This window comes from Arvicola amphibius, chromosome 12 (genome assembly GCF_903992535.2).
Source record: "Arvicola amphibius chromosome 12, mArvAmp1.2, whole genome shotgun sequence".
Taxonomy (NCBI): domain Eukaryota; kingdom Metazoa; phylum Chordata; class Mammalia; order Rodentia; family Cricetidae; genus Arvicola; species Arvicola amphibius.
In genome coordinates this window covers 30788805-30816626 of record NC_052058.2, presented here as the reverse complement: position 1 = coordinate 30816626, position 27822 = coordinate 30788805, and the positions used below count along the sequence as shown (strand labels likewise).

Below are 27822 nucleotides of genomic sequence, written 5' to 3'. Positions count from 1 at the left end.
TCATACCCCTTCCTCTATCTCGGAGTTTTGAGATTGCAAGTCTGTATCATGTCCTGTCGATGCAGTGCCGGGGAAGCGCTCCACCGTTGGGGCCACCTCACCCGTCACAATACTCATTCTTATTGAGTGACACCGCTCTTCCAGGCCACGTGAGAGAGGATGAGAAGACCCCTGTCAGTCTTCCGACAGAGGTCCTCCAACCCCACTACCAGGCACTGTGGGAGACTCTAGACCATCTCTGGCTGGCATCCCTATCTGAGAGCCTGACATGATGAGGCCTTACAGAAGTCACTCCAAAACCCCCACTGCTCTTCCTCTACCACAGCTCCCTAAGAAGGTATGTTTTGTGAGCACAGGCTCAGTGTGCCTTATTAATCCTGACCCAGGAACATTTGCTACCTAGTGCACAACAGTTTAGCATTCAAACCGAGAAGGGCTCAAGAATGGCCAGCTCTCTTGCCATGGTTGCTAGAGCCACAGGAAGGCTTGTGGTTAGCTGTGTGCATCTTGCTCCAAGGAGGTGTTCCCAGGCATGTGGAACATGCCAGTAAGTAGGAGACAAGACAAGGAGGGCAAGACCTCAGTGAGATCAGATGTCCTGGAATCTCCTATTGGCAGGTGATGGTGAGACCCCGAATGAAAAGATTCAGATTTCTGGAGACTATGTGTCTAAGCATGGGGCCTCTTTCCTGGGGTCTGGAATCAGAGGAGAATCGGAAGAATGTGAGTGGCGCTCGGAGCTGGTCCGTGGGGACGCAGGGGGAAGCCTGGAGCTCGCTTAATATCAAAAGAATCCAAGTTCTCAATAAAACAGCCAAGTTAACAGCTTCTCCCCCTTTTTTGGAGCCCTCAGATCTAATTGTTAATTTTTCTTTTTGTTGAGGAAGGAACCAGGGTACTTACATCACACTATCCCAAGGGAGAGCACCCCTGCCTCAGTCAGCCCCAGATGAGGCTGGGAATGGAACACAGGCAAATGGGAAGGTTGAGACACAAGCTAAAGGTACTCACAGTTTCCTGCATGGGGTGGCTGAGGGGTTTCTCGAGGGCAGCCATGTTGTTGGGCATGTCCGGTGGGTGAGAGAGTTGGGGGGGACCATGCATGAAGTCGTTCATAGATGTCCCTCCGGGATTCCCATGGGGGAAGTCAAAATTGCCATGGCCCTGGTAGTTGTTTCCTGGGATAGAATTAAGATGGGGTAGAGGGAGGTCATCTAGAGGGAAGGTGGTTACCCTCAGATGACAGAGTAAAAAAGCCAAATTCATGCCATCCCTCGAAACAGGCATGGCTCCTGCTTTAGGCTATATAATGAAGCAGTCATGCTTTCGGATGGGCTGGGGTACTCCAGATATGTGCAAATGCACCACCCCCACCCCAGGTGAGTGGGCTGCTCCTCTGTTAGAGAAGGGCAGAAAGGCCAGAGACACTGGAAGAGGCTCAGTCTGAGACGAGAACAGGAGTTGCTGGGCTACTGTCTACTGGGGCCATATTTCCTACCAACCCCAAACCCAGAGGCTATTCCGCTGTGTCCGAGAGCACCAGGCCCCAGATGATAAACCAGCCACTCCAGCCACTGTATCCATGGTGATGGTGAGACACAGAATGCTGGGATGTCAGGGTCCTGTGGCTGTGGACTTAAGCCAGTAAACTAATGACTTTGGTCCACTAATGAACTGGGCACTTTGAAAAGCTAAGATGACAGATCTGAGTGACAGGGTCACCATCCTCAGACAGATATTTTCTAGAAATTGAGTGGAAGACAGCAGGGGTGGTGTCGAAAGTCTGGAATTGATGAGTATGAGACTGAGTGACAGTGGCCTGGGTAAGCAAAGGATAGGGCTCCAGGGCCTAGGCTCTCTCTGGGATGCTGGGAGATGCAGAAGAGCAGGGCTGGTAACCTGGCAGAGCAGGCTGTGCAATCTTTGGGCTTGGACCATTATACCCCCAAGTCTGGAGACCTGAGGACTCTTTTCTCTGAAAAAGGGTATGTTCCCTCTGTCCCATCCCCTTGTATTTTTAAGACTTATTTTTTTATGTGTACGAGTGGAATGTTTTGCCTGCATGTAAGTGTATGCCTGGTGCAGGTGGGGTTCAGAAGAGAGCATTGGGTCCCTTTAAACTGCAGTTATGGTTGGCTGTGAGTCATGTGGGTTCTGGGAATTGAACCCAGGCCCTCTGCAAATACAAGTGCTTTTAACATTGAACCATTTATCTGGTCCCCACTCTGCCTCTCTTCTCCCATTCTGTACCTGATACCATCAATTTGCTACATAGAAATCCCAAGTCCTCAGTGGACCCAGACTGGCCTCTTCTCTCCCTATCCAGTATCACATCACTTACCTTGGCTGCTGTAGTCGTTGGAACTGGTGCCCCCAGGAGGAGGTGGGAGGGGGTAGGGAGATGGGCCAGGGCCCAGAGCAGCGATCATCTCCATGACATTGGGCATGATCATCTGGCTGGGGCTCATAGTTTTAAACCGCTTTGAGGGCATGCCATCAGGGTCATCCTTGATGTGGAGGTCTGACTTGATGGGCACTGGCCGCCAGCTGCACGTGGGGTCAATGGTGACCTCTTCAAACTCGGAGCTGGTGGGGAGAGCAATGTGGGCAAAACTGAGGCTTAGAGTCCCTAGCTTTGGAGACAAGATTATGTCTACAAGTCTATGTCAGAGCTGTGTATAGGGCAGAGGCCTAGTGGAGTTCACATCTTTGGTGAAATGGGGATACTGATTCTTAGAAAAACAGAGCCTGGGGTTGCTGAACCCAAGAACTCCCCCCCCTCCCCAATCTCTACCCCCCTCCAAAAAAAGAAAGAAGTTTCTACACTGGCTGAGTTCTGTCCCTTCTAGAACACATTGGCCTCCAGGTTCAGGAACTCCCAAGGTCAGGCTGCAGACTGGCGGCTGCCTAGGAAGTACTCAGGACTGTCTATATCCCCCCACTTTCCCCTCTCCTCCAAGCCAGGCTGGACCCCTCTAGTGGGGACTTCACTTACTGTTGGATGGCATTCAGGATCCCCCACATATACTGATCCACCTCTAGACCCTCAAGCAGAGCAGTTTTACTGAAAAAGAAGAACAAGGCTTGGGCTTTGCTCCTGGAGGCAGGGCACAGCCCACCTATCGCCACCATCCTGCCACTGCAAGACCCATGCCTCTGCAGGGGCTTGTTTCACCTGAGGGGTAAACAGAGCAGCTTAGAGCCCAAGAACAGGCAAAGTTGAGCAGCACTTACTTGCACACAGGACACCTCCAGGTTCCTCGCTCACAATTCAGTTGGAGGTACGACTCCAGGTCAAAGCACTGTGGAAGCAGGAAACAGATGGGTAAGATCAGCACTGTCAGGAGACACCTTGCCTTGGCTCTGGACCCACAGGAAGAATGTCCTGCTGTGTCTACTGCTTCTGCGCAGCAGCCCTCACCTACCGTTTCCCTGTCCTTGAAGCCCCTCTGGACCCTGCACCCCATCCAAGTCTCACTGCTTTTGTCTCTTACTGAGGCCAGGAGCAGTGGAGCCTCTGGCAGTCCCTTTAGTACAGCACAGGGACCCAGGATGAATCTGATCAAGTTCAGCATTGTATCAAATAAAGCGATCACATCGCCTGTCAACACCTACGCACTCAGAGGGAAGCCTGTCTGCCACTCAGCTTTCAGGATGAACCGTGCTATAGAAGACAGTATACCTGGGCCCTGTGATCCTTGCACCCCTGTTCTAGGACACATACCCTGGGCATCCCCCTTCGCTGGCCTGGGTTGTCTCCTTCCTGAAAACCTGCTCAGGGCAGGTCCTTAAACTAGCCTGTGGTGTCTAGTCATAACTTTCTGCTGGCCTTCAATAGCTGACTGTTTAACTGTGTTTCGGTACCACCACCGGGACCCCAGAGATGGACCTGAAAGGAAAAAAGATGCCTGAGAGTATGGCTGCCAATGGCCTTGATGTCCTTTGTCACCCTGCCAATTCTGTTGCACCCGCCTCAGAGGTGCACTATCCCTGGGACTGCTCACCATGAACATGCTTGCAATCATAGGCCTCGAGCAGGAAGCTGTATGCGCCGGAATGTGATGGGGCACTTCAGAGACACCTTGATGGCTGTCTGCTCCACACCATCCTCCCCGTTGAGAGTTGTGTTGCCCGAGGAGGCAGCCACACTGCTGAAATTCCGCTTGACTGTGGGGGAGGAGGCACAGGGTGAGGGCTGGGTGTTCTGCCGAGGTTGGGGCTAAGCAAGTTCCTGAACATGTTCTGCATATACCTGTCCCACTCCCTGCCCCGCCTTCCACATGTGATGCATGAGGGAGAAAGGACTGAGGAGAACCCCTTTTCTGAAGAACAGACTCCACCCTCACTAGGAACAGGAAATTTCTGCAAAGCTCGCAAAAACCCAGTCTGGTGCTCCTCTGATTTAACTGGGTCAGCAAAAAGCCCTCAGGCACTTCTGCAGTTAGTGTAGGAATAGAAGCCAGACTGCACGGTGGTGTTCAAGGGCTCGAGGGGGGACCACTAAGGAACAGAACTATGGATAGGAGGGGCAGTACATCCCACAAAAGGTGCTTTAGGGCTTGGCATCACGGGCATTACCACCTCTTGGACCCAGCCCCTCCCACCCGACTCACTTTTTGTGATGCAGTGCTCGGCAGGTAGTAGGCGCTTCTTGAGGAGGCCCTGCAGCACGGAGCGCACGGAGGGCCTGTGAACCAGCTGCAGCACGAAGAGGTGGGACTGCAGAGAGAGCAGGAAGCTCAGTGTGACCCACAGTTCCCATACCTGCCCTGTCTGCAGCATATGTGACCCAAGCTGCCCCATGCCCAAGGGCTTATAGGACCTCAATGATGCCTCTTTAAGAGAGGGTACCCCAGGACGTGGGAGAAAGAGGGGCTGGGAAAGCAGAATGAGACCCAGGACCAAGAGGCTGGGTTTTGAAATGACTGCCTATGCTCCAGGCTAACATGGTAGATTTTACACCGAAAAGGCTCCTGGTTGGGGTTACAGTACACATGGCACCAGGACTAGGCTCCAGTATATTCCCGCTCTCCTGTCCTAACTTCTCATCTTTCTTGTGGGCCCATCCCTGCCAACTTCCCTCTAGGAAGCCTTCTAGGATCCTGTATTCCAACTCTCATGCTATGGCTGTGCAGCCTCAGGAAGCATCCCCATCGATAGGTTCAATTTCTTTGGCCTCATTCCCTCTGCATAGTCAGAGAGGACTGAGTGTTTCCTTTTGGATCTTTCAGAGACACCAACAGAATAAGGCAGGCAATTGACTTCCTTGTTAAGTATCCCAGGGAAGCCCTGTGTCCCAGCCTCTGATTTCTAGGGACAGGGGGGAAATTTCTGCAGTGGTCTCAAAAATCACAGACACTGGAGGGATATGCAATGTGCCTGTGTGTGCACATGTGTGCACGAGGGAGTGCATGTATATATATCTTCTCCACAGCCCCTCTAAGACAACACGAATTGATTTAACTCCACATTTAGCAGAGGTAGGGAGAGGAGGTGGCGAGAATATGAAAATTTCAAATGAGGTAAGAGTAGATCACAGTTGCTCGTGCCTGGGGTGGCACCAAGGAATAAAGAGGAGGTGTATGGAATCCCAATGGAGGCAGAGTGCAAAGGAGAAATGACTAAGTATAACCGAAATGGCCAGAGCCCAGCAGCTTAGATTACTTTGGGGAACAATGTCCCAGGGTATGCCTCAGGACTCAAGGGAGACCAAGGCGATGCTCCCAGTCCTGTCTGCCCACCCTACTCACACAGCAGCAGGCGGTGACAGTGATCTGGATGGTGTTACGGCCCGGCTGGCATACATGCTTGAGGTGCAGGGGCTTGTGGGAGGTCTTGTTGTCGCCTCGCTCGATCGTGAGGGGTGTGGCGTTGACGCTGACCTGCACAGACGCTGGCCAGTTGGTGTTCATCTGCCGGTCCTCATGATGGTAGCACTTGAACTGCAGTTCCAGGTCTGACCTGAGGAGAGCATGGGATGGGCACCATCATCCTGAGTTCCTAGGGACCCTACCCCATGGCCACAGCCTTCCCTTCCCTCACCCAAGAGCAGCGGTTCTCAACCTTCCTAATGATGCAACCCTTTAATGCAGTTCCTCATATTGTGGTGACCTCCAACCATAAAATTTTGTTGCTACTTCATAGCTGTTATTCTTCTACTGTTATGAATTATAACACAAATATCTGATATAGGATCCTCAATGGGGTTGGGACCCACAGGTTGAGAACAATTGCCCTAGAAATTCTATTTCCCTACTAATCCAAATCCTAACATCCCAAGCCCTTACATTTCCATGTAGGCCACTCCCATAGCCCTGGCTACCCTGTCTGTCTTTTCCCTAAGAGAGTCATTAGGACAAAAGGAAAGATGTTTGACCAGACCAGCAATAATGCTGATTGTGGCCTTGGGGCCATGGCCCACTTTGTCTGTGTATTCTGAAGCCTCAGGACTCCCATCTTAGCAGCTCAGCTACTGTGTCCTGAATGCCCATTCTGTTTTGTCTATGACAGCCACTGGTTGTCCAAAGTTGTGTGATTTCAAACACGCTGGGAGCAAATATCCACTTCTAGCTCTTAGGATGCTCAACTAAGCAGCTGGGGTGGGATGGGGCTCTGTCAGTCTCTGGGTGGCCAAAGATCAGGAGGGCTTTTGGAATCTATAAGCCCCCAATTCAAGTCTTAGCTTTACTTTGTGTGTTGAGAACTCACAGGCTTTAAAATACTCCTCCAGCCTCAGTCTTCCCTTCAATCAAAAAGGAAAAGCACTGCCTTCCAGAGTCTGGCCCAGGACTTGAGCACAACCCTAAGGGTGAGCAGTACCGGACAGTGGTCACCTCCTGGCAATCGATAGAGCTTGGGGAGTCTACCTAGCCCAGTTCTGCTGTTCTCAACAGCCTCCTCTCGTCACACTGGTGGCTTTGGCCACAAGCCACGTTCAGGTCGATGGTGTTTCCTTTTGCTAATTCGTCACCTTGACGAGATACCTTCTTCCCAGCCTTTAGGGCTCTGCCAGCCTCCCTACCGTCTGGAAAATCCTGTCAACACTTAGAACTAGGGTAGAGCTGTTCCTAGTTGTTGAGGCTTAGTCCCTCTCCTGTGGGTTCCTTGTGACATCCCGGGGCTTTGCATAGTGCACGGCCCTATCTGTGATGCTGAAGAGGTGACTGGCAGGAAGCTGCTGCCAGCACCTGTGCAAGGCAGCCGCCTTGCAGGTCACCTCACCTCCACATCAGCGTCTGATGAACCGTGGGCCGCAGGTGGAACACATGGTTGCTGACAGCCAGGTTGTGCTCCAGGCGGAAGGGCTCCAGAACCACACCATCCCGCACAGGGAATGTGAGTCGTAGCTCATCATTGTGGTTGGCTGGGCAAAGAAAAGGACCATGTAAGTGGCAAGCACCCCGGGGCTGAAGTGGGACTCACTCACCCATGTGACATCGCCTTGGGAAGCATGCTCAAAGAACATGAATGTGGGCCAAGAGCCACAGAAAGTAATGGTGGACTTAAGCACACGACCGAGAGTCTGTGGCTTCCTTTAGCTCAGCTGGCTCACCCCACCACGCAGTCCCATTTCTCTCACTGTCCTTTCTGTCCCTGAAGCCCCAGGCTCTTCGGTGGCCAAGGGAGAGGACGATTATGGACAGTCCAGCCCCCACACGAAATGTTGCAGGGAGAGAGGAATCCTTGCTCTCAGTCCCTCTGTGCTTTCTGCCTAACTCCTACCGCAGGTAGCCCAGCTTCTGAGCCCTCTGACCCTGCTCACTGGGGGGGGGGGGGGCTCCAGATGGAGCTAACTGAAGAGGAATAGAGAATAAGGCATCCTCACCTGGGGGTGGTGGCAGAGCGCTCATATTTGGCTTGATGTCAGGTGGGAAGGGTGGCTTGACATCTTGGCTGGGGGACAGGTAGGGAGGTATGCTGCTCCCGGGAGTCATGGGGGGTGTGGGGTTCCCTGGAACAGGTGAGTGGGGGTAATTTGCCACAGGAACCGGCCTGGGAGGCTGGGAAAAGATATCAGAAATAGGTTATAGACTCTCAGGAAGACAACTGGTTGAGACTGTGGACATATATTCTACTGTCTGCATCAAAGTCCAATCCCAGGGCTACTCCTCATCACAAGGGAGGGGGAGTCACCAGAGGACACTCCCACCTGCAGGATCCTTCTCCCTTTGGAGGACAGGAGGGACTGGGAAGGACCCCATCCCTTTTCAAAACACTCTGCAGATCCCCTCAGGTCAGGTTCCCACAGGCAGGTATCAAAGGGGACACATAGGCTGTGCGCTAATGACTTGTCTAACCTACAGCAGAAAGAAAGAGCAGCTGGCCTCCCCACATTGTGATTCAAGTCCTGGACCTGCTGAGGGCAGGGAAGAGTCCCAGTCCCCAGGATCCTTTCTCTGTCTGATTTTCTGTAGGGCCCATGCTTGTCCTTGGTGACCTAGTAGAGCAGTGGACTCTAGGTCCTGAGCATATCTATGTCTCAGCAGATGACCAAACAGTATATCCTCCATCTGTGCACCCCTCCAAACATGCAGAGATGCGGGGCAGGAAGGGAAAGTATTCCAGCCACCTGCTGACACCTGCTGAGGGTCAGCTTGACTTTCTAAGACTAAAATGGCACTCACCCTGTTGACATTCCCTTGGCTGTAACTGCTGTAGCTGCTTCCAGAGAAGGTGTTATTCTGCCCATTAAACTGTTCCGGCTGTTGGAATAAAACAGGGATGAGTGGAGGGCAGAAGAGACCCATGGAGTGACCCCCTTGGAGACAAGAGTGCGCTGGGGAAGAGGGAACTAAGAAGGGTCTTCGGGACCAGGGTGGAAAGCAGAAGGCCCCAAGCTCTGCCTCTCTTTTTCCACAGGTGCAACTTTAGTAAGACTCCAGAAGAGCAACATGTAGGGTGCCGGAGCAGGAGCCAAGATGGCAACTACACACAGCCATGGGCCACACAAGCTGGCGTAGTGTAAACTACGGAGGGGGTTTTCCCTTCTGAGAACGCATTTCGCAATGATGGCAACGGAAAGGCTAAATGCTCACAGATCTTTTTATCACAGCAGCACCGTAAAAGTGAAAAAAATCGAGAAGCGAACACTGAGAAAGAAGTGAGGTAGGGTGTGATCAAGAACAGAGCTACTCTGTAAAATAAGTAATAAGCGTACAACGATGGGGGGGGGTGCGGGCTCAAGATTACAGGGGTAGTTTTGTTTTGTCCTTCAGAATTGTGCCGCCTCTGCCATCACTACCTCATGGACTGTGAAGAAGGGAAAAGACGACGACCATCTGAACTCATGAGAATGGGGTCCTCCTCATAGACACAACTGAGCACCCAGAGAACAGCAGGGTATCCCCCGCCTCTTGATTCCTTCAGGAATACACACAGGGTCAGAACGCTGTTGAAGACTGGGGTTAGAGATATGAGTGCCTAGGGTAAGGGGAGACTCACCTTGTAATACTGCCCCATGTTGACCGTGGGGGGTGGGTACTGCCCAGTGCTGGGTTGGCTCGGCATCCTTTGTCCAGGGTAGTTGGGAGAAGTGAGTGGCCTTGGGGGGTTGGGGGTGGGGTACTGGCCTGGCTGGGTGGGGAACTGGCTGTTTGGTCCATATTGCTGGTTTCCATAGTTAGGCTGTAGGAATGGAGAAAGGTCAGGGGTAGGTCAGCAGTGATGTGTCATCAAGCAGATTACTTACCCAAATGCCAGGTCTGGGTCTAGCTTATTTTTTTTTTCTAAAAAATATTTATATGCGTATTTCCCACAAATATGTATGTGCACATGTGTATGCCTGGTACCTGTGAAAGTCAGAAGGGATCAGTACCCCTGGAACTAGAGTTATGGATGGGTATGAGCCATCATATGGGTTCTGGTAGCTGAACCTGGCTCCTCTGCAAGAACAATCAGTGCTTTTCAGCCCTGCCCCCAACTCCTCCTCTTAGCTCTGCTGTCTCCTACCCATCACAGGGAGAGAATGAGCCAGAAGGTATTGAAAGTCTCTGCTTGCTCTGATATCCAGGGACACGACATTCTTCCTGTCCAAATCATGGCCACTTCTCCACGAAACTATTCTTTCGGAAGCCTGTGCCCTTGGAACTCCACGGATACTCAGAGCTTCTCAGCTGTGTCTTTGAGGGGTTCAATCCTAAAGCACTCCTTAGTTTCTCCAAATTCTTGTGCCTCCTCGGGCTGTGTTCCCCACTGTGTCAGGGAGATGTAGGTCACAGAATTTACTTCTAAGAGGTGACAGCCCTTGCAGCGAGGCTGATCTGGGTAGCACTGTCCTTATGTCTCACACTGAGCAAAACATCCGCCCAGTGTTCCATTCTGATCAGTTTCAACCCACTCTCTATACAGTTGTGGGAGAACTAGTCAATGAAGAGGCAAGACAGCCCCTCCTGGAGAGGGGATTTAGAAAGGAGACAGTGCCACTTTCTGTCACCTTCCCTATCTGGAACAGTGGATGATCCAGGGCACCTGTGACGTAGGTACCTAGAGCCGTCTTCCTGGAGTCAATGGTTCCTTTCCTGTTTATTCAAGAATATTCCCTGTCTAAGAATCTTTCATTCTATAGGCTCCAATCTAGTTGGGGACATTGTTCCAGTGCCTGGGAATATACATCAGAGTGGGCAGTACTTAGGAACTTTTCATGACTTGCTGTGGAACCCACTGCTCTGGGCCACAGTGAGCTCTCACCCTGGTGTGAAGTGGTTGCTACCTGCATGTTCATGAGGCTACATGTGTGTACTGTAGGGGATATCAAACAACATGACTCCATTCTGCAGCGAGGCTGTGACACTTCCAACATAGGATGAGCATGCTGCCATGAGGCGGAAGTCAGAGCTCCCAGACAGGGACCATCCAGCATTATAACCCGGACCATCTGGGAAGCAACAATGCTTTGTGGAAGACTCCTTTAGTAAGAGCAGAGGGCTTGGTCTCAATCAGGGTTCTTAATAAGCAAGTCTTCTTTGGCCTTAGGGCAGCAGCCTGGAGCTCAGAACACGCATGGCCAGTGTGGTCACTGGTGTATCAGGAGGTTGAGGGTCGTGTGTTAAGAAAAACTGTGCTGGGCTGTGCTCTGGGAGGGCTGGGAGGTGACCCATGGACCTCTGAATTTCTCCTCCTGAACTGGTGCCCACTAGGTTGAGGCTCGGGGCTTGAGCTAGCCTCCTGGATGTACAGGAAGCACCTAGCCCCTACTCTTGAGCCTCAGGCTTAGGACACCTACACCAGTTACCACACCATCCCTTCTCTATGAGAGTGACTGCTGAAGGGACCTGTGGGGACATAGAGAACTTAGGCTCTTTGGGATAGAAATCCGCTCCAGGCCACGGTCTTGACCAGCAAGAAGGACGTGATCTGAGGGGGATGGAGAGCTGGGGCACCATGTTCAGGAAGGGGCTTCATGGGCTGTGCCAATGACAAACTTTACTAGGGTGGGCAGGGGGCATCTGCTGGGCCAGGATCCTGATCTCTGTGTTGGCCAGTGGTTTTCTGAGTAACACTGAGCCCTGGTGACTTCCTTTCCCCCGACCTTATAGGGAGTTTGGGACAGTCTGTTGGGACTGTTTCTACCAGAGCCTCTGCTGGGTGACGTCAGAGTAGGCACTACTCCCAGTAGCGCAACTATCATGGAATTAAGCCCCAGGGATGCACTGCCTGCCATCAGATGGCCTCCCTGACACAGATGGCATGAACTAGAGGGTCTGGTGCTAGCCCTCGCTCCCTAGGCAGCTCCGTGCATGAAGGTCCTCACCCAAAGTCATCCAGTCAGTATCTGAGCCTGGACAGGAGCGAGCGGTCATCATGGTCTAGGCAGGGCATTTCACAATGTCACTGCCTTTTGCCCACCAGGCAGCCTAGAGGCCATGGTGGACTGTCAATATCATTGATAAATTAAAAACCTCTGTGACTTGCTGGGGGGGTCTTCCACAATAGAAATGCCATTAGTCAGGAGCAGAGGCTCCAATGCCTAACCTTTAGTTCAACTTCTCTGGCAGCCCAACTATGCCGTTTCCAAGGCTCTGCCTAAGGTCCTCATGTCAGGGCCCCTTTCCCTCCCCTTCTCCCCTCTGCTGTCACACTTACCTCTCCTGGGTAGGGCCTCTTTATGCTCTGAATAGGAAGGGACTGGGGCCGGGGGCCTGGGTAGGTCTGCTGGGGCATCCTCTGCCCATGTGTGCCAAAGGGGCTGATGCCAGGTGGCCGGGGCTGGTTCATGCCCATGGGAGGGCCGCTCATCCCCGAGGGTGTCATGCCAGCTGCCATGCTGGCAGGGTTCATGCTGCCCCCCATGGAGGCAGGCCCCCGAGGCCCGGGTTGGTTCATGAATTGGCTGTTATACGCCTGGGTGGGACCCATCTGGAAAGAGGAACACACCTTCAACGGGAGAAGAAGAAAAAAAAAGAATAAAATGCCACATGCATTGAAAGTGCAGGGAGGGAAGGTTAGGGAGCTAAGGGGGAAGGGACACTTTCCCAAGTGGCTGCAGCAAGGAACTGGGATGGCTCCAGGGCTCACTGCTGCCCTCTGCAGGTCTCTTGGGAAAATGCAGCTAGGGTTTGAGTAGGACAAGGAGCAGTCACTCCAATGCACAGGCAGCATTCCCAGGGAGGCAGGCAGGGGACAGGTAAGTGGGGAGGGATGGGAGGGGGACAGGGAGGACACAGGAAGAGGAGGCGGATGAGGATGGAGGCTGAAGCCCTTTCCTGAAAGCCGTGGCCTTGCCCTTTGTCAGTGGCCAATGGATACACACCCTCTAAACATTGAGTGTGACTAACACAGCCCACTTCCTCCTGCCCACCCTGTATCCTTCCTCCAAGCTTCTGCCCTGCATGGTTGTGGGGCTCCCCTTTCCACACCCCACCCTATCCTTCTGAAGGTCAGAGGATCTGTGATAAGGCCTGGGCGAAATCCACAAAGTAGGTTACTAGGACAATAGTGGCCTCAGAGGTGATTGGGGACAGGCTAGTAACAAAGTGATTTTAGGCAGAGCCTACTGTTGGGTAACTAGGAAGTCAGAGACCAATAGGGGACTTCTTCCCCATATGCACACATGAGCTATACCATCCCACGCAGAACACAGCACACCAAAAACCCCTGCCACACCCAACCATGCCACCATACCCACACCCTAACATACACCCTTTTAGGGGCTTCCAAGGAGATGCATGTCACCTACACTCAAGATTTCCCAGTCTGGGTGAGCCAGACCAGGAGGCAGGAACCCTTACCGGTCCATACTGGTTTATATCCTTGTTCTGTGTCTCTTGCAAGGCTGCCACTGTAGCTGTGGCTGTGGCAGTGGCTGTGGCGGCGGCTGCTGCTACTGCAGCTGCAGCAGCAGCAGCAGCTGGTTGGGTGAAATCAGCAGGCGGCCGGGTGTGTGGAGGGATGCCCATGCCGGCAGGGGCACTAGGACCCCCAGGGTAACTGTGAAGGAGAAGCAGGGAGGAGTCAGAGAGTAATCAAATCTAAAGCTGAGCCTGGGCCATGCTCGGGGCTGGGAGGACCACTACAGAGTTCTATCCATGTATTCTGTGCACCCAGCGTGTAGATATGAGGCCCCATAGGAGATCTGGGACTCCTGAGGTTGGCAGCAATTCTTGCTACTAGTGATAACTACATCACTTGTTCCTCGAATTTTAGCTGGTGCTAAAGGTTTCCAATAGCCTCTCTGCTTTCCCTTGGCCACCACAACTTATCTTCTAGTGGACGCTGACCTGAGAATTGTATGGTGCTGTGTGGCAGAGGTGTGGATGTGGGTTCAGGAGTGTAAGACTCCTGTTTTGGACTTCAAGGCCAGAAACCCAGTAACTTTATCCTTACAGCTAGGTGGACTGAGGTCAAGGTGGCTTGTCTGCTTCTGTCCCTTCCTTGGTGCAGGCTGAAGTTGGGGGCTCTAGTCTCTATTTCGTCTTTCCTCTACAGGTCAGTAAGACGTAAGGAACTTGGAACAAGTGAAGCCCACTGTCACCGTTCTTCAGGTCTGCCAATTCACCTTACTGACTTTCAAAGAAGTGAGAATGTAGTCTTTCTACCCCTGCTGGGCTGATGCCAGCCCGATAAAACAGATGGCAACACTGTCTTCATATCCTGGACCAGGCAACGTGGAGCTGGAATTCAAGCCAGAGTCCTTCTGGATGTAGGCAGGAAGGAAGGGCTAACATACCACTGCAGAAGGACACCACCCAGATCGGTCACTCACCTGGCTCCGAAGCCCCCGCTGCCGGGGTAGCCGGGTCGGCCGTACATGTTGGGTTGGATATAGGGTTGTGCAGGGCCAGCTTTGGTGGAGAACTGTTGCTGCTGCCCTGCAAATTGTGGGGAGTTGAGGCCAGGGTTGCTGGTGCTCATGCCTGATGCCATGGGGTTGCCACCTGGATTCATGGGGTTGTTGGCATTGGCCATAGGGTTCCCGAGGACCTGCAAACAGAGAGAGTGGCTATCACCGAGGTCAGTACCTGAGGTAGTGTAGACAAAGAGATGAGGAGAGGAAGGAAAAAGAGCAAACCATCACAGGGCAGGCACAACAGAGAGAACCATGGGATATCTTGAATAGTCCCCATAATCAAAATGGATCCAAAGGAGAGAGCTGAGAACTTCAGCCAGGATGGAGTGAGGCAAAGGGACAGCCCAGGCTCACAAAGTCAGCTCAAGTGGTCCCCATGCTCCAGAGAGGGGTGTGAGGCACTTGGCACACACTAGCTCTGCCCACAGGGCCTGGGTGCCTATAGGGTCTGTGGATGCGCAGGGAAGAATGATAGCTCCCTCTAGGATGGCCCAGCCCAAGTCCAGCAGTAGGAGACCCTCTGTTAGGACAGAGGTAAGGAGGAGAGAGAAAAGAGGAAGAAACAAGAATGAAAGTAGGCTTGATTAGGAAGGCAACTGGGGTTTTGTAAGGCCCAGGCACACTTCACTGAAAGGTAACATCTTTGGTAAAAACCTAATCCAGACCTTGCAGGGTCAAGGGTTCCCAGCTTAGAAGTCAGTGACACACAGGGGAGTTGTTTATACTTCTAGAGTAAACATGGCCTCAGAAGAGAACTCCTTTCTCCCAGAAGGGCCTTGAAATGGGGATGGTCCTTAGACACCCATTTGTGGCCCTCCTGAGCCAATGTGTACCCTTCCAGAAGTGATAACGGTTCCTGCAGCCTGGGTATGTCCTAAAACTGGCTTCAGACTGTGAGGAGGGCTGCCATGGCACGGTGGCCCTGGAGAACCTCCCTGCTAGTGGGGAAGGAGATAAGGGACATTTGTGACTAGGGAGCCATGGCAGGGAGGCGGGGCAGGTTCTTACCTGACTCTGGGATGTGTTGGTCACTCCCCACACCCGTGGTGACCACGGACAGGAGCCGGGAGGCTGATTGTGTTCTGTTGCCAGGGACGAGTCATAAGGAAATGACCCATCACTGCAGAGAGTAGAGAAGAGGTCTTTAGGGCTGGGGCGGGCTCAGATGACAGTGGACAGTGTCTTCACCTCACCATCCCAGCTCACCCTTGCCCCAGTGAGCCCTGGGACCTCAGATTATGACAACACTTGATGCGGAAAGATGCCCCCTCCATGGGAGACAGGCCAGGTAGCAGTGATCCTTCCCCATCACTGCAGGGGCCATACCTGTGGTGACTGCTTTAAAACGGGGCCCACAGTCCAGCAGCTACGCAGTGAAAGAAACCAGAGCGACCTAAAGCTCACTCTAAGCTCTTTCTTCAAGCATGTTTATTACCCATGACCCTCCGGAAGCAGTCAGGACGTAGGCACTGCCTCTTCCAGGGACAGCCTGGGCCCACTTTACAGAGGCCACAGATGAATCTTGCTCTTCTCCTTGTTCTCAGCACCTCGTGACAAACTAGCTGCTCAGTCCTACTGACCTGGTCTTTGGAACCCTGTCACCCTTCCTCTGGGCCCAGGACCAAGTAGGCAAAGCCTGCCTGGGTGAACCTACCCCATACCCCTAACCCCCAGACTTGTGCCCATCCCTGACTGGCTAAGACCTTCCCTTGCCTACAAGTCAGCACCATCAACTTCAGTGTTGAAATGGGCAAAGTCCAAATGCAACTCCAGAATGATCTATCCCACCAGCTCACCCCCAAGCTTGCACTCACCTCCCCACCCAGTGCTGTACCGGCCACCTACACAGGGCGCTCCTTCTAAGGAGCCCATTACACATCAACTAATTTCCCTCTGTATGCTGGGAGTATCACTGGACTGCTTTGAGCCTATGGCAGAGCAGGGCAGAAAGAACTAGGCGGGGAAAACTAAAGTGAATGCTGGGAGAAAGAAGGCATCGTCAGGGAGAAGCCATGTACCCCTGCCGGAGACAGACGTCGGAACTTTACCGGGTAAGCCAAGCCACGTGGCAATTTACAGATTAATGGAGATGGGTTAAATTAGTATGTAAGAGTTAGCCAATAAGAAGCTAGAGCTAATGGACCAAGCAGTGATTTAAATAATATAATTTCTGTATGATTATTTTGGGTCTGAGCAGCCGGGAACCAACAAGCGGCTTCCTCCAACAATCAGCAGCTAGGAATCCACTTCCTCCAATCCAGTCTCAGGTTTACAGTGAGCATTCGGTGAGGCCTTCCAGCCAGCCAAGGTGATGTGGGAGGAGCGAGAGGGACTCGAAGTGAGTTCCAGCATTAAGATCAGCCAGTTCAGTGCAGTTCAACTGCCCTTCCTTAGTGAGAGCCATAAGCCGTCATACCTGTATCCTAGAGCAGCGGAAACACCCTCATCTGTGACACCCTCCTCCCGGATCTGCCCCTACTGGTCTGTTGCTCACGTCCTTCCTGTTTCTCTGCAAAGTCACCCATCTCATGTCTCATAAGAAGCAGCCCACGCTGTCTTTTCCGTATTTTTTCAGCAACCTCACCACTCTGGTAGTCCTCGTTTGATCATTAACGTCTCAGCCTCTACTCCAGAATCCAGAGTAAAACCGAATCCAGCAGTCCTTGTAGGACGAGTGGATTAAAGGCACAATGGCCAAACAAGCTGGACAGGGGCCAGGCTTGAACTAGTCCTGAACACGGGGGAAGCAGGACTGAACAAAATCTTATTTTCTAGGCCACAGTGGCTGAGTTTTGTGGCCTCCCCTCACCCTTCAAGGTGGCTAGAAGTAATCCCCCCTCAAACTGTTCTGGACCCTGCTGTCTGACCTGAAAAGCAGTCATGGACATGCCCCTCACTAGCTCAGCCCACAGGGCTCCCTTGAGGCAGGTTCCTGCACTCTGATTCGTGAGACCCAGAGCATGCCCTCATGCGAGTGCGTCCTGACACCCAGTCGGGATTAGGGAAGCAGACCACAGTGAAGAACTGGGGTGGGAGCTCAGGATGGGAGAAGTGATTGACCGGCTTTGATCTTCAGCACTGCACAGCCTGGAGAGAAACACTGATAGTAAGCCTATGATCTCAAGAGTGGGAGTCAGGAGAATCAGAAGTTCAAGGCCATCCTTGGCTATGTGGAAAAGTTTGAGTCTGTCCTGGGCTGTATGAGAGCCTGTCTAAAAAAACAAAACAAAACAAAACAAGCTAAAACCAACCAACCAAACAAACAAAAAAAAAAAAAAACCCACCAAATCCTAAACCCAAGGAAAGAACAGAAAACACAGTAGCCTACAATGAGGATGAATACTGTTCTCTACAATGCACCAGCCACTGTAGCCTGAGAATCAGTACCAAGAGGGCTCAGTCAAGTACATCAAGGGTGAGCACAGACCTTGGGGGCAGAGCAGGACACACTCCAAGAGGATAAAGAAGTGTCCTTAAAGTGACGCAGGCTCATTATTCTGTGTCCCCTTGTTTCAAGGGCAAAGAGCAGGGCTAGAACCAGGAGAAACAGGGCATGGCTGACTAGACGGAACAGGGCCCCAGGAGCGAGGGGGCTGGCTGGGGACTAAGTGTAGCCCACGAGAGTGAGCCTAGGTCAGCCAGAATGGGCATCGCTGCTCTTCCAGGGAAGGGCAAGTCACAAGCTGGCAAAGGGGGGCCTGGCTGGGAGATCCCGCAGGCCATGTTTTCCACAAAAGAAAGACGAGACCTCCTGGCCACCCACTGTCCTTCTAGACCCCCATTTGGGGTGTGTGGGACAGACACAAGTTCTCCAGTGACTAAATAAAGCAAAAGTCTGTCTTTCCCCCACCACACCCCGTCCCTCAGAACTGCTTCATAAGCTCCCCACCATCTTCCAGGCCAGAGCTGGATTCAGGTTCTAACACAGCAGCTAGACAGGTTTAGAGGGGCCCTGTCTCTCACCACCTGGTACTGCATCTAAGGTACCTACTACTCCCAGCACCATGGCTGGGCAGAAATCAGCTTCTTCCTGTTCCATCCTACCCACAACCAGCAAATACAAAGCTAGCCAACATTCCTGTAGTGGGCACTCCACTGCCTGGCGAGCAGGTTAACTGTACCAGAGCAAAGGTGGCCATAAACTTAGCATGCACAGGGCCTATGGGTTGCTGAATGCACACTGGAGAAGCAAGCGACAGGCACAGAGGAGGGTGGCCTTGGACCTCACCACAGAAATGCCATCCACCAGCACTCTGTGTGACTCATCGCCTTCCAAAGGCTCTCAGCTCCACAGGCACCCACAGCATTAAGCCTATAATGTGTCACCTGTCTGGACTCTCACTTCTCCCTTTCTTTGTGTCCAAGATCAAGGACAACCCAAGCTCTTGTGCTAGCAGGGAAGAGGGGCTAGCTGGGATAAGAGGAGACTAAGTTACAAAAAGGCCTGGGGGTGGGGGCTCTGGGAAGGGTGTCTCAAGGCCTCTTCCCTGATCAAGCACTGTTTATTAATATCTAGTAGTTGGAGAGTCCAGATGGGTACCCTGGCAGTTTGGGGTGACCTGTAAGAAGCTCCTCCCCTGGCCCACACAACTGTCCTAAGGGGGTAGTCAGAACCCCCAAGGACCTGATAACCCTTTCAGGTGAATCTGCCCCTCTATGGGAGTTCAATCATGTCACCAAACTGCCCCAGACCTACTCCCGCCGTTGCAAACCTGCTTGGAAATCTTGTCCCTCTCGAGAGGGGCTGGGCTGTAGAAGGGCATCTGGTGCGCCTGCCAAGTGGCCTCCTGCTTTAGGTGCTGCATTTTGCATCTCAGGCCAGACGGCTCTGCCAACCCGGCTCCCGCTTTGATCAGTTCCAGGTTCCCTGCAGCCTCCCAGGAAGTCCTGGTCTAACTGGCTTGAGCTCTGCTCACCCCTGTGGCACTGGAGATGTGAGAGACTTCCTGCCTTGGGCTTTGACTTCCTGGGGGCCCTGGGGTGAGGTCCACACACACCCAGGATGCCAGGATGCTTGTGTGCATCAAAGGCAAAGGGAATGGGAAGAGGTCACAGCCCAGGGGATGCCTGGGAACAAACTCCCAAACTGTTTGCAAAGCCACTGCCAACAGCCCTGGGCAATTTCTGTGATCTTGATCTTAACAAGAGTCAGTCTCCTCTTCCTTACCCGTAAGCTCCTAGTGTCAGGCAACAGACCCTATCCAACTGTCTGTTGTCTCTAGTCCTCCCGCCTGGCTACAGGGTAGGTACTTACATTTACTTGATATTCTGAAGTTAGGAGTGGGCATTCCTGTCTGTCAAGTAAAAGTTTGTGCAGATTTCTTGTTCTTCTTTTCCCTTTCTTTTCTAGCTAGTGAACTCCTACCCATACCTCAAAGCTAGTCTGCACGCTGCCTTTCATGACTTTCTGTCATTAAACCAACAGCATTTTCCTTTATGCCCCCCTCCCTGCTTCTTGCATAGAGCCCTTCACATCAAGTCCCAACAGATGGTTTATGTGTCTGTGTACCAGCTCGGCAGGCATTGGTGGAAGCTTGTAAGGTAGGAGAAAATGAGCTGGGCCTGGATGAGGGCACCTGGATCTCCTTGTGCAAGTCACACAGATATTCAGGCAAGCCACAGGTAAAGCAAGCTGCATTCTTTCTTTCCTGAACTGTGGCAGCCGCTTTGGGAGAAAGTGACTATTAGGGTATTGTCTTAATTAATTTCCCTGATCTGGCTGTCCTGGTACCAGCTCTGTGCAAGGCTGTATTGCCAGTTAGGGAGTTAATGCTCCAGTCTTTTTAATTTGGGGAGACCATTACAAGCCTCTCCATCATTACAGTTCTTAGACTCCACCCCCCCCCCCCCCTCTGCTCATTGTGAGAGACAGGGCGTAAGCATTGCCCAGCAGGGAGCCACAATGGAATCTCAGTGAACAGGGCTGTTAGTGACCACTGTGGATACTCAGCTTTCTTCTTTGGGTTTTTCTTAAATAATTAAAAAACAATTAGCTGGGTGTAGTGGTGCATAGCTTTAATCCCAGCACTCAGGAGGCAGAGGCAAGTAGATTTCTGTAAGTTCAAGGCCAGTCTGGTTTACATAGTAAGTTCTAGGTAGGACAGCCAGGGATACACAGTGAGACCCTATCTCAAAAAAAAAAATACATACATACATGTATGTACATACATGTAGAGGTGAGAGGATAACTTGCAGAGCTGGTTCTCTCTTTCCACCATGTCGGTTCCAGGAGAGCAAATTCTAACTGTCAAGCTTGAGGGCAGGAGCCTTTGTCCACTGGGTTTTCTCAATGGCAAGAAGAGCCTACTACCAACACAGGCTGATACAAGCAGACAAAGGAACTACATATAAGAATTAACTAACTTTTTTTCTTTTTGTTTTGAGACAGGGTCTAACTATGTAGCCCAGGCTGGCCTTGGATTTGTGTCCCTCCCACACCAGGCTCTTCTCCTGTGCTGGGATTACTGGTGTATGTGCTAGTACCTTTAGGTTTACTTTCTGTAGGGCTGGCAATTGAACCCAAGGCCCTGGGTATGCAAAACAAACACTCTACCACCGATCCACTCCCTCTGCTCTAAAAGGGCTATTTTCACTCATTAGCTGGCAATAAAGGGCCTGTCAAGAGAATATTGGACTAAGGTTTGGGGGACACACAAGTTCCTGGGGATCCCCATATACCAGACTTGGTCCTGTGATTCTTCATATAGCTGAGGAAACTGAGGGTCAGAGAGGCTGAGAACTGGTTAAACTCACAGCTACAAGACAGCAGTCTGGCTCCAGGCCATGGCCCTACCCAGCAACCAGGGACTCTCTTGTATGCAGCAAATCCCTGCCCCTGGAGGAGGAGCAAGATTACCCTTGATCTCAGAGGCTCCAGAAGCTTTGATTGTAATCAAATTAATAGATAAACAAGATTTATTAGACTCTTAATTAGCTTTGCAACACCCATTTGCATACAGACAATGTGCTAATCACAAACGGCTTTTTTTTTTTTTTTTTCACAAACGGCTTTTTAAACCACTCATTAAAAACCTAGATGAGGAAGCAGAAGTTGTTGGGATAAAGTCAAGATAACCTCAGGGATTGCCAAAGGTGTCCTTCTGCCCCAACAATGGCTAGATCCTCCGGGTGCCTTTCAGCTTCCATCTTGAAGTTATGAGGATGGGGAAGGCACGTAATGTGCTCCGTGTCTCTTTGCTAAATGCAAGATGACCTTGATATGACCAATGGCAAAGCTAAAACAGGATCTGAGGGCTTTTACAAGCTATAGTTAGTTCACATTCTTCAGAAGGTCACAGTTACTCTCACGGAGTGCCTTGGGAGTAGCCTGGTTCCTCCCTGTATCGCTTGCATGGCAGTACCATGTCCCTTTGGGACTTCAGGGGCTCAGAGAGATCAAGAGCTTTGGTTGGAGGCACAGCACAGCCCAAGAGGAAAGCCTTACACTGTGGGGCCACCTCATCTTCATGGTTTGCAGTGGATATGATAGTGACTTCAGTCACAGAAATACTTTGGTCCTCAGGGGCCCTCCAGACCTCTGGGTTCAGGTAGGGTTTCCAGGTCCCTGGTTCCTCCCTTCTGCTTGTTTTTAGAGCCTTTTAGTTAAGGACCTAGAGTCTCTGAACCCCTGGATCCTCTGGGTACCACACCCCAGACTTCCTAGTGAACATACTGTTTTCTACCCTTTGAAGATGCCAGAGTCGGTGTCTCAATTGCAAAGGCTCTCTCTTCCACTAAGCTTCCATGTTCAGGAATTTACACCAGAAGTTTAACAGGTGCTGGGGCCCTCCACAGTTCCCTTGGATATGAGAGATTTGTCCCACAGGAGCATGCATAAAGGTACACGGGAAGACCTGGCAGCTCCTGGTTGCTGAGTATCCTCACCACAGCTGTGGGCTTGGAGAAGGGTCAGGGACTGACCACTCTTCAACAGCTGCCCCACCATAATGCGGGAGCACAATGGTAATAATTACCTAGGGTAAGCCATGGATCAGAGCAGGGCATAGACTGTTCCAGAACCCTCGAACCCAGCAAACAACTACTCCCTCACTACCCCTGAACATGCTATTCTGTGCCCCGTTCACCTCTAACAGCTGTGTGCTCTTGGGCAACTCATTTTCCTACTCTCAGCCAGGTTTTAGCTGCCTTCTAAGTTCTGCAACCTTGCTATGCTCCCAAGGGGAAGCTTCATTCAGTCCAACAGATCAGTACTCCAATCAATACCCAGCAAGTCTCCAGCTCTCCAGCCTGTCTCCGAAAGGCCTCCAGAGGCCACAGAATACGTGCTACCTAAGCCAAGCTTAAAGACCTAGGAAACACGTATTCTGTGGTCTCTGGTTATTGTCTGTTATCCCACAAGGGCCTTTAAGGTCCTGAACCTGTCATACTAGCAGAGTTAGCAGGTCTCGGGGTGCTGGCCAGCGGCTTTTCATACACAGTACTTTTAGGTATAGACAGTTGGGGGTCACAGAATGCAGGTGCCCTTTCCTCAGCCTGGATCTTCTGTGGTCATGATAACTTACCTTCATGCAGCCTCCAACAGTCAGCCCTGCCTGCCCCTCCTGGGACCCAGGCTTCCCTTTCTGCCCTCCTTTATCTACCAGCTCCTAATTTTGCCCCACGAACCTCCCTCCTCTGTTGGTAGATTCAGCTTCTGACAAAAGAGACTCCTCGCCTTTGTTTAATGACAAATAATCCATATGAACTAAACTTGAGGAAGACCTAGCAAAGGATTGGCAGTGGCGAAAACCTGTCACACGCCAGAGCTAGAATAGCCACGGCAAAGCAGGCTCGAGACAGGATTCTAGCGGGAAGCCCCAGTACTTTGGCCCATCACTATCACCTCCAGTGAAACAGCTTAGGGGGGTTGGGAGAGGCATGTGAATGGGGTGAGGGGAGTGAAGAAAGCTCTGAAGAATTGAGGGAGAGGCCAGAATTAGCAAGACACAACTGAGTATCACACACACACACACACACACACACACACACACACACACACACACACCCCTACCTCTGTAATCCTAGCACTAGAAGGCTGAATCAGGAGGATGAGGAGTTAGAGATCAGCCTGAGCCACCAGAGGGAGACTGTGAGATGCCAAGTGAAATGGTCAAGCTAAAATATCAGATCAATTGCCAAAGTCCGGCTCACTGACAGCTTGACCAGGGATAAGGAGTGGAAGGCAGAAGGGAGCAGTTTGCCTCTCGAGGGCAACAGTTCTCAACTAAGGTGACATCCCCACTCTCCAAATGTGCTGGGCCTTCTTACTGCTGCAATGCTTGGGGACAGAAAAGCAAGGTGGACAGGGCCCATGATTGATGCCAAACACCTTATAAGACCCCTCCCCCCACCACCACTACTGCACACAGCTACCCAGACCAAGGATGAATCCCTAAGGAAACACTGGTACAGGAGGAAGAGGCTGTGCTGTCAGAGCCTGGGCCCAGGGTCTGGTGAGGCAGTGTCCTGGATGAGAGGGGCTTGCTGTGCTCTGAGATGGCAGGTAAACACAGCTGGGCCTTCCCGGCCAGGCAGGCCACTGGCTTTGATGAGCAGGTCCTCTCTGGTCCTGACAGTTAATTCGATTTAGAAGACAAGGCCGACCCTGAGTGCTGGCAGTGCCTGGCCCGTGAGGTGCAGGCAGACTACAGCATGTTCTGCGCTGTGAGTCTCTCAGTCAGGCAGGATAATGAGAGCTGAGCTGATTGCAGAGGCCCCCGTCATTAGCAAGGACCCACAAAGGGGGATGCAGACAGCATGACGGGCCCTGTTGTTGCAGGGTCAGCCCACAGAATACTCAGAGCATCAGCTCAGCGAGGCGCCTGCGAGATAATTAACAGGGAATTGCCAGTCTCGCCGCGTGCTTTTCCAAGGTTGGCGCAGGGCAGCCTGGCCAGTTCCTAGGTGTTTGGCAGCCCCTAGCAAGCCTGTTCCTGCCTAGGATCCAGGGTCCTGGCAGCCCCAGCCCAGTTTTACCTGCTCTGGCATGGTGGGCGTGGCCTGATTCTGCCCCACATTGGGGTGTGACCACTAGGCCTGGGGCACCCCGAGACCCTACTTGCCCTTGGTTTCCAAGAGTGCCCATGTACTTGCTCTGGATAGAGGGATGGTTCTGAGCTCATGATTCCTAATGTTTTGCTAGAAGCCAGGGATCTCAAGGACAAAGTGGCCTGTGGGGGAAAAAAAAACCAGCCCTCCCTGTCTGATGAGGAAGAAGCCACATCATTTAGGCGGATTTAAAGGCCAAATTGCCTCTTAGAGGCCCCACTCCTGAAGGCACCTGCATGCTTACCTGTGCGACAGAGTGGGTTTCATGGAGCTCATGGAGTTGAGGGGGGGCTGCATGGGGAGTTTCCCAGGGGGGTCGTTCTGGCGGCTCTTCTGATGTCGGAGCAACAGCAGACGGCCAAGTTCTTCACACCAGGAGGACAGCAGAGCTGCAAAGACGGACAGACGGTCAGCGGGCACACCCGAGTCCCACAGCACCCTTCCCAGACAGGGGTTTATGATGCTGGCTTTGTTCCTGGGAGATAGCCTCAGTGTTTTAAACCATGAAATGGGCTAAGGTTCTCTAAGAAAGAGCAAAAGCATCTGTGACAAGTGTCTACTAAAGGGGCCAGTTGGGATGGCCTCCAGGTTAAGAGGCACCAACAAAGAGTCCAGATAACAAAGAAGAGGGTAGAGACGGAACTAAAGGTGAGTCTAGGGAAAGAGGCCAACAACCGCCTTGAATGAGGGTGTGACTTCTCAATATTTAATGCTACCTGGTTTCTCACCATAGACACGTTAAAAACCATATGGCGCAGACACAATTTAGGGTTTTTGGAGATGAGGGCACAGGAGCATTCACTGGGCTCTCTGAAACCCCCAGCCAGAACGTTCCTATTGTCTGCATCAGCCTGTCACACACACGTACACACGCACGCACGCACGCACGCATGCACTCACACACTTTCTCTGTTGACCTCAAATGCTTAGAAGGATGAAAGGTTTCCCTAGCAGAGGGTAGCAGTGTTTGTGTGTACGTGTGCGTGCTTGAGATGGTCCAGACAGCACATGCAAGAGTCTCTGCTACTAGGCTGAACCAACGCTGGAGGAAAGAGGTTTCCTCTCATGTTCCCAATGGACCCACTGGGGACTAAGTTTCCTTAGGTCCTTCCAGGATACAGCTAAGTTTAGGGAGGGAACACGGTAAGGCAGGGTTTATCACCCACCACCTCTCTGCATGACCCTAAGGATCTCACCCAACTCCCCCAAGCTTCAGAATGCTTGGTGATAAGAAGGGGTGGGGAGGTATTGATTCTAGTTCTGCAGCTCAGGCATGCAAAGTCATTCAGAGCAATCACCAGAGAGTGGCAAGATCGATGTATCCCTGCTCTGGCAGGAACCCTATAGAAGGCAGAATGCCTTTCTGCAGGCCAAACCCCAGCTGGACTTCTTCTCCTGGACCCTCCCATTTTAATAAGGAACCCGAAGTTGTTCACTGCCAGCACTGGAGGACTATGCCCAAATACATAACGACCAGAAGGGCCTATATCTCTCACTGTCGGGCCCTGTCCAGGTCCTCCTTAGCCCACAGCTCCAACCGGTCTCACTGAAGCTGCCAGGTCCTTGTTCAGCTTGTTCTCCATAAAAGTGCCCGACCGAGGAGGGTTTCTCCCCTAGAGGCAGTAGACACGCTGATGTACCCTGCTCTGTGGTGCCCTCCCTGTCACGGCTAGAGGGAAAGCTGCCATTGCAGAAAGGCTAGGTCAGACACAAGTGTGTTTTCAGACAGCTCCATTCTTCTCCAGGCCTTGGTTCTGCTTCTTGCACAGGGTACACAGGCATCTGGAAGCTCATTTGCATTCAAAGCACGAGGCCAGAAAGGGCTGCAGCTCTAGAAAGGCCCTGCGGCTAGCACAAAGGGATGGATAGAGATGGTGCTGCCTACAACCTGATTCACGATCCAAGCCCTGTCATCTGGCATTAGCCAGGCCACTGTGGAATTCAGCGGTCTTTCCTTGGGTTACTAAAGGCTTCCTGACAGGTAAGGGCAGCCTTGTCTACCTGCCCGCTGTCCCAAGTAGGAAGGTTCTGGAAAGATAATGAGGTTAGTACTGGCCCTGGGAACTGACGGCAGCAGGTGGGACGTGTGCTAGCCACATTGTTACAAGAACAAGCCTGAAGGCCACAACCATGTGTCCAAGAGGGAAAGAGGATGCCACTCTCACCCTACCCCCGGGCTTGAGAGCCTGGTGAGAACAGAATGTTGAAGCAGTTCCCTTGCCGTGCGCAGGAGCAACGGAGATGTTTATGAGGGTACAGAGTCATTGGAAGCTATTTGGAGACCACACACACAAATGGAAATTTGCAGACAAAGAAGTGAATATGGGTCCATTTAGAGACAGGCCAGGCAAAAAAGAGCCATGGGACTGAGGGCTAAAGCACACTCTGGGAAGGCTAACCTGCTTCCTAAGTGTACTAGCTGGTAAAGTATACGGTCTTAGGATGGGCAGCAGAGATAGTTAGGGCATAACTGTATACCCCTTCTCTGTGGTGAGTGCCACTCCCAGGGTAGGAAGTCTCTTCTAATCCGCAAACATCAGCAAGGAAACAAAATCCCTCCTCACCCTTTTACAAGGACAACTTGCTTGGTCTCACGGCAGCCGTTGGTCCACTGACTGCAGCTGTCACTTAGATCCAAGGCCAGCCCTCCCAGAGAGTTGAGTGTTTGGGGGGGCTGCAGAAAAAATGTGGAAAGTTGTTTGAACATCCTCTGCAGCCTTCTTGAGCTCCTTCAGTTTGGGCTAGCCACGTGGAGAGAGCTTCAGCTCAGCAGAAACTGGGAACCAGAGGAGCAGAGGGAAGCAGAGGTCGACTCTGACTAGGAGTAGGGTCCACAGAGGCCCTATGACCTAAGACCTGGCACTCAGAGACATGGTACAGTGGCACCCACTGCTTCCTCTGCTCAGATGGACCCACGGCAGGGTCTGGCCTTTCTGACGGTAGAAACAAGCTGCAACAGTCCCTACAGGTCCTTCTTTGATGTCCACCTGGCTCACGCCTTGCACAACAACCAGGCACTGAGGTGGGGTAGCCTAGGAGTCAGCCAAGTCCCTCACTAGATCATCAGAACACGACACCAGGTGTCCTTCCAGCTGACCTCCCCATGGAGCAGTGGGGGCTGCTTTGGACTCAATCCAGATTTCAAACCATTTCCAAACTTCTTAACATAGTATCCAAACACACATAATCCAATATATCTAAGATGATCAAAAAAGCCCTGGGGAGATGGCTCAAGGGCCAATGACTCGAGTTCCATCCCTGAGACCCACATGTTGGAAAGAGAGCTCCTGCATATTGTTTTCTGACCTCCCCATGTGTGCACCTCAGCAACCAGAGGCAAGAAAGCCTGTCCAACCCCCCCCCACACACAAATAAATAATAAAAATTTTTAATCCATGGGACCTTTGGAGATAAGGTGTCACCATGTAGCTCTGGCAGACCCAGTACTCACTATGTAGACCAGGCTGGCCTTGAATTCAAGTTCTGTCTGT

At 52.0% G+C, this 27822-nt stretch overlaps 1 protein-coding gene across 1 annotated transcript in view; it reads right to left on the bottom strand.

Moving 5' to 3' along the window:
- Window positions 1–27602, bottom strand: part of Zmiz1 (zinc finger MIZ-type containing 1) — a 35028-nt gene extending 7426 nt beyond the window's left edge. Inside the window, 18 exon segments of the mRNA XM_042054010.1 lie at window positions 1012–1178; window positions 2342–2586; window positions 2996–3064; window positions 3235–3304; window positions 4008–4026; window positions 4028–4167; window positions 4614–4719; window positions 5751–5961; window positions 7222–7363; window positions 7826–8000; window positions 8625–8702; window positions 9442–9624; window positions 12082–12354; window positions 13227–13425; window positions 14201–14418; window positions 15293–15404; window positions 24576–24844; window positions 27429–27602. Of these exon segments, the coding sequence (XP_041909944.1) occupies window positions 1012–1178; window positions 2342–2586; window positions 2996–3064; window positions 3235–3304; window positions 4008–4026; window positions 4028–4167; window positions 4614–4719; window positions 5751–5961; window positions 7222–7363; window positions 7826–8000; window positions 8625–8702; window positions 9442–9624; window positions 12082–12354; window positions 13227–13425; window positions 14201–14418; window positions 15293–15404; window positions 24576–24844; window positions 27429–27602 (2850 nt within the window).
- Between the last annotated feature and the right edge of the window lie 220 nt (window positions 27603–27822).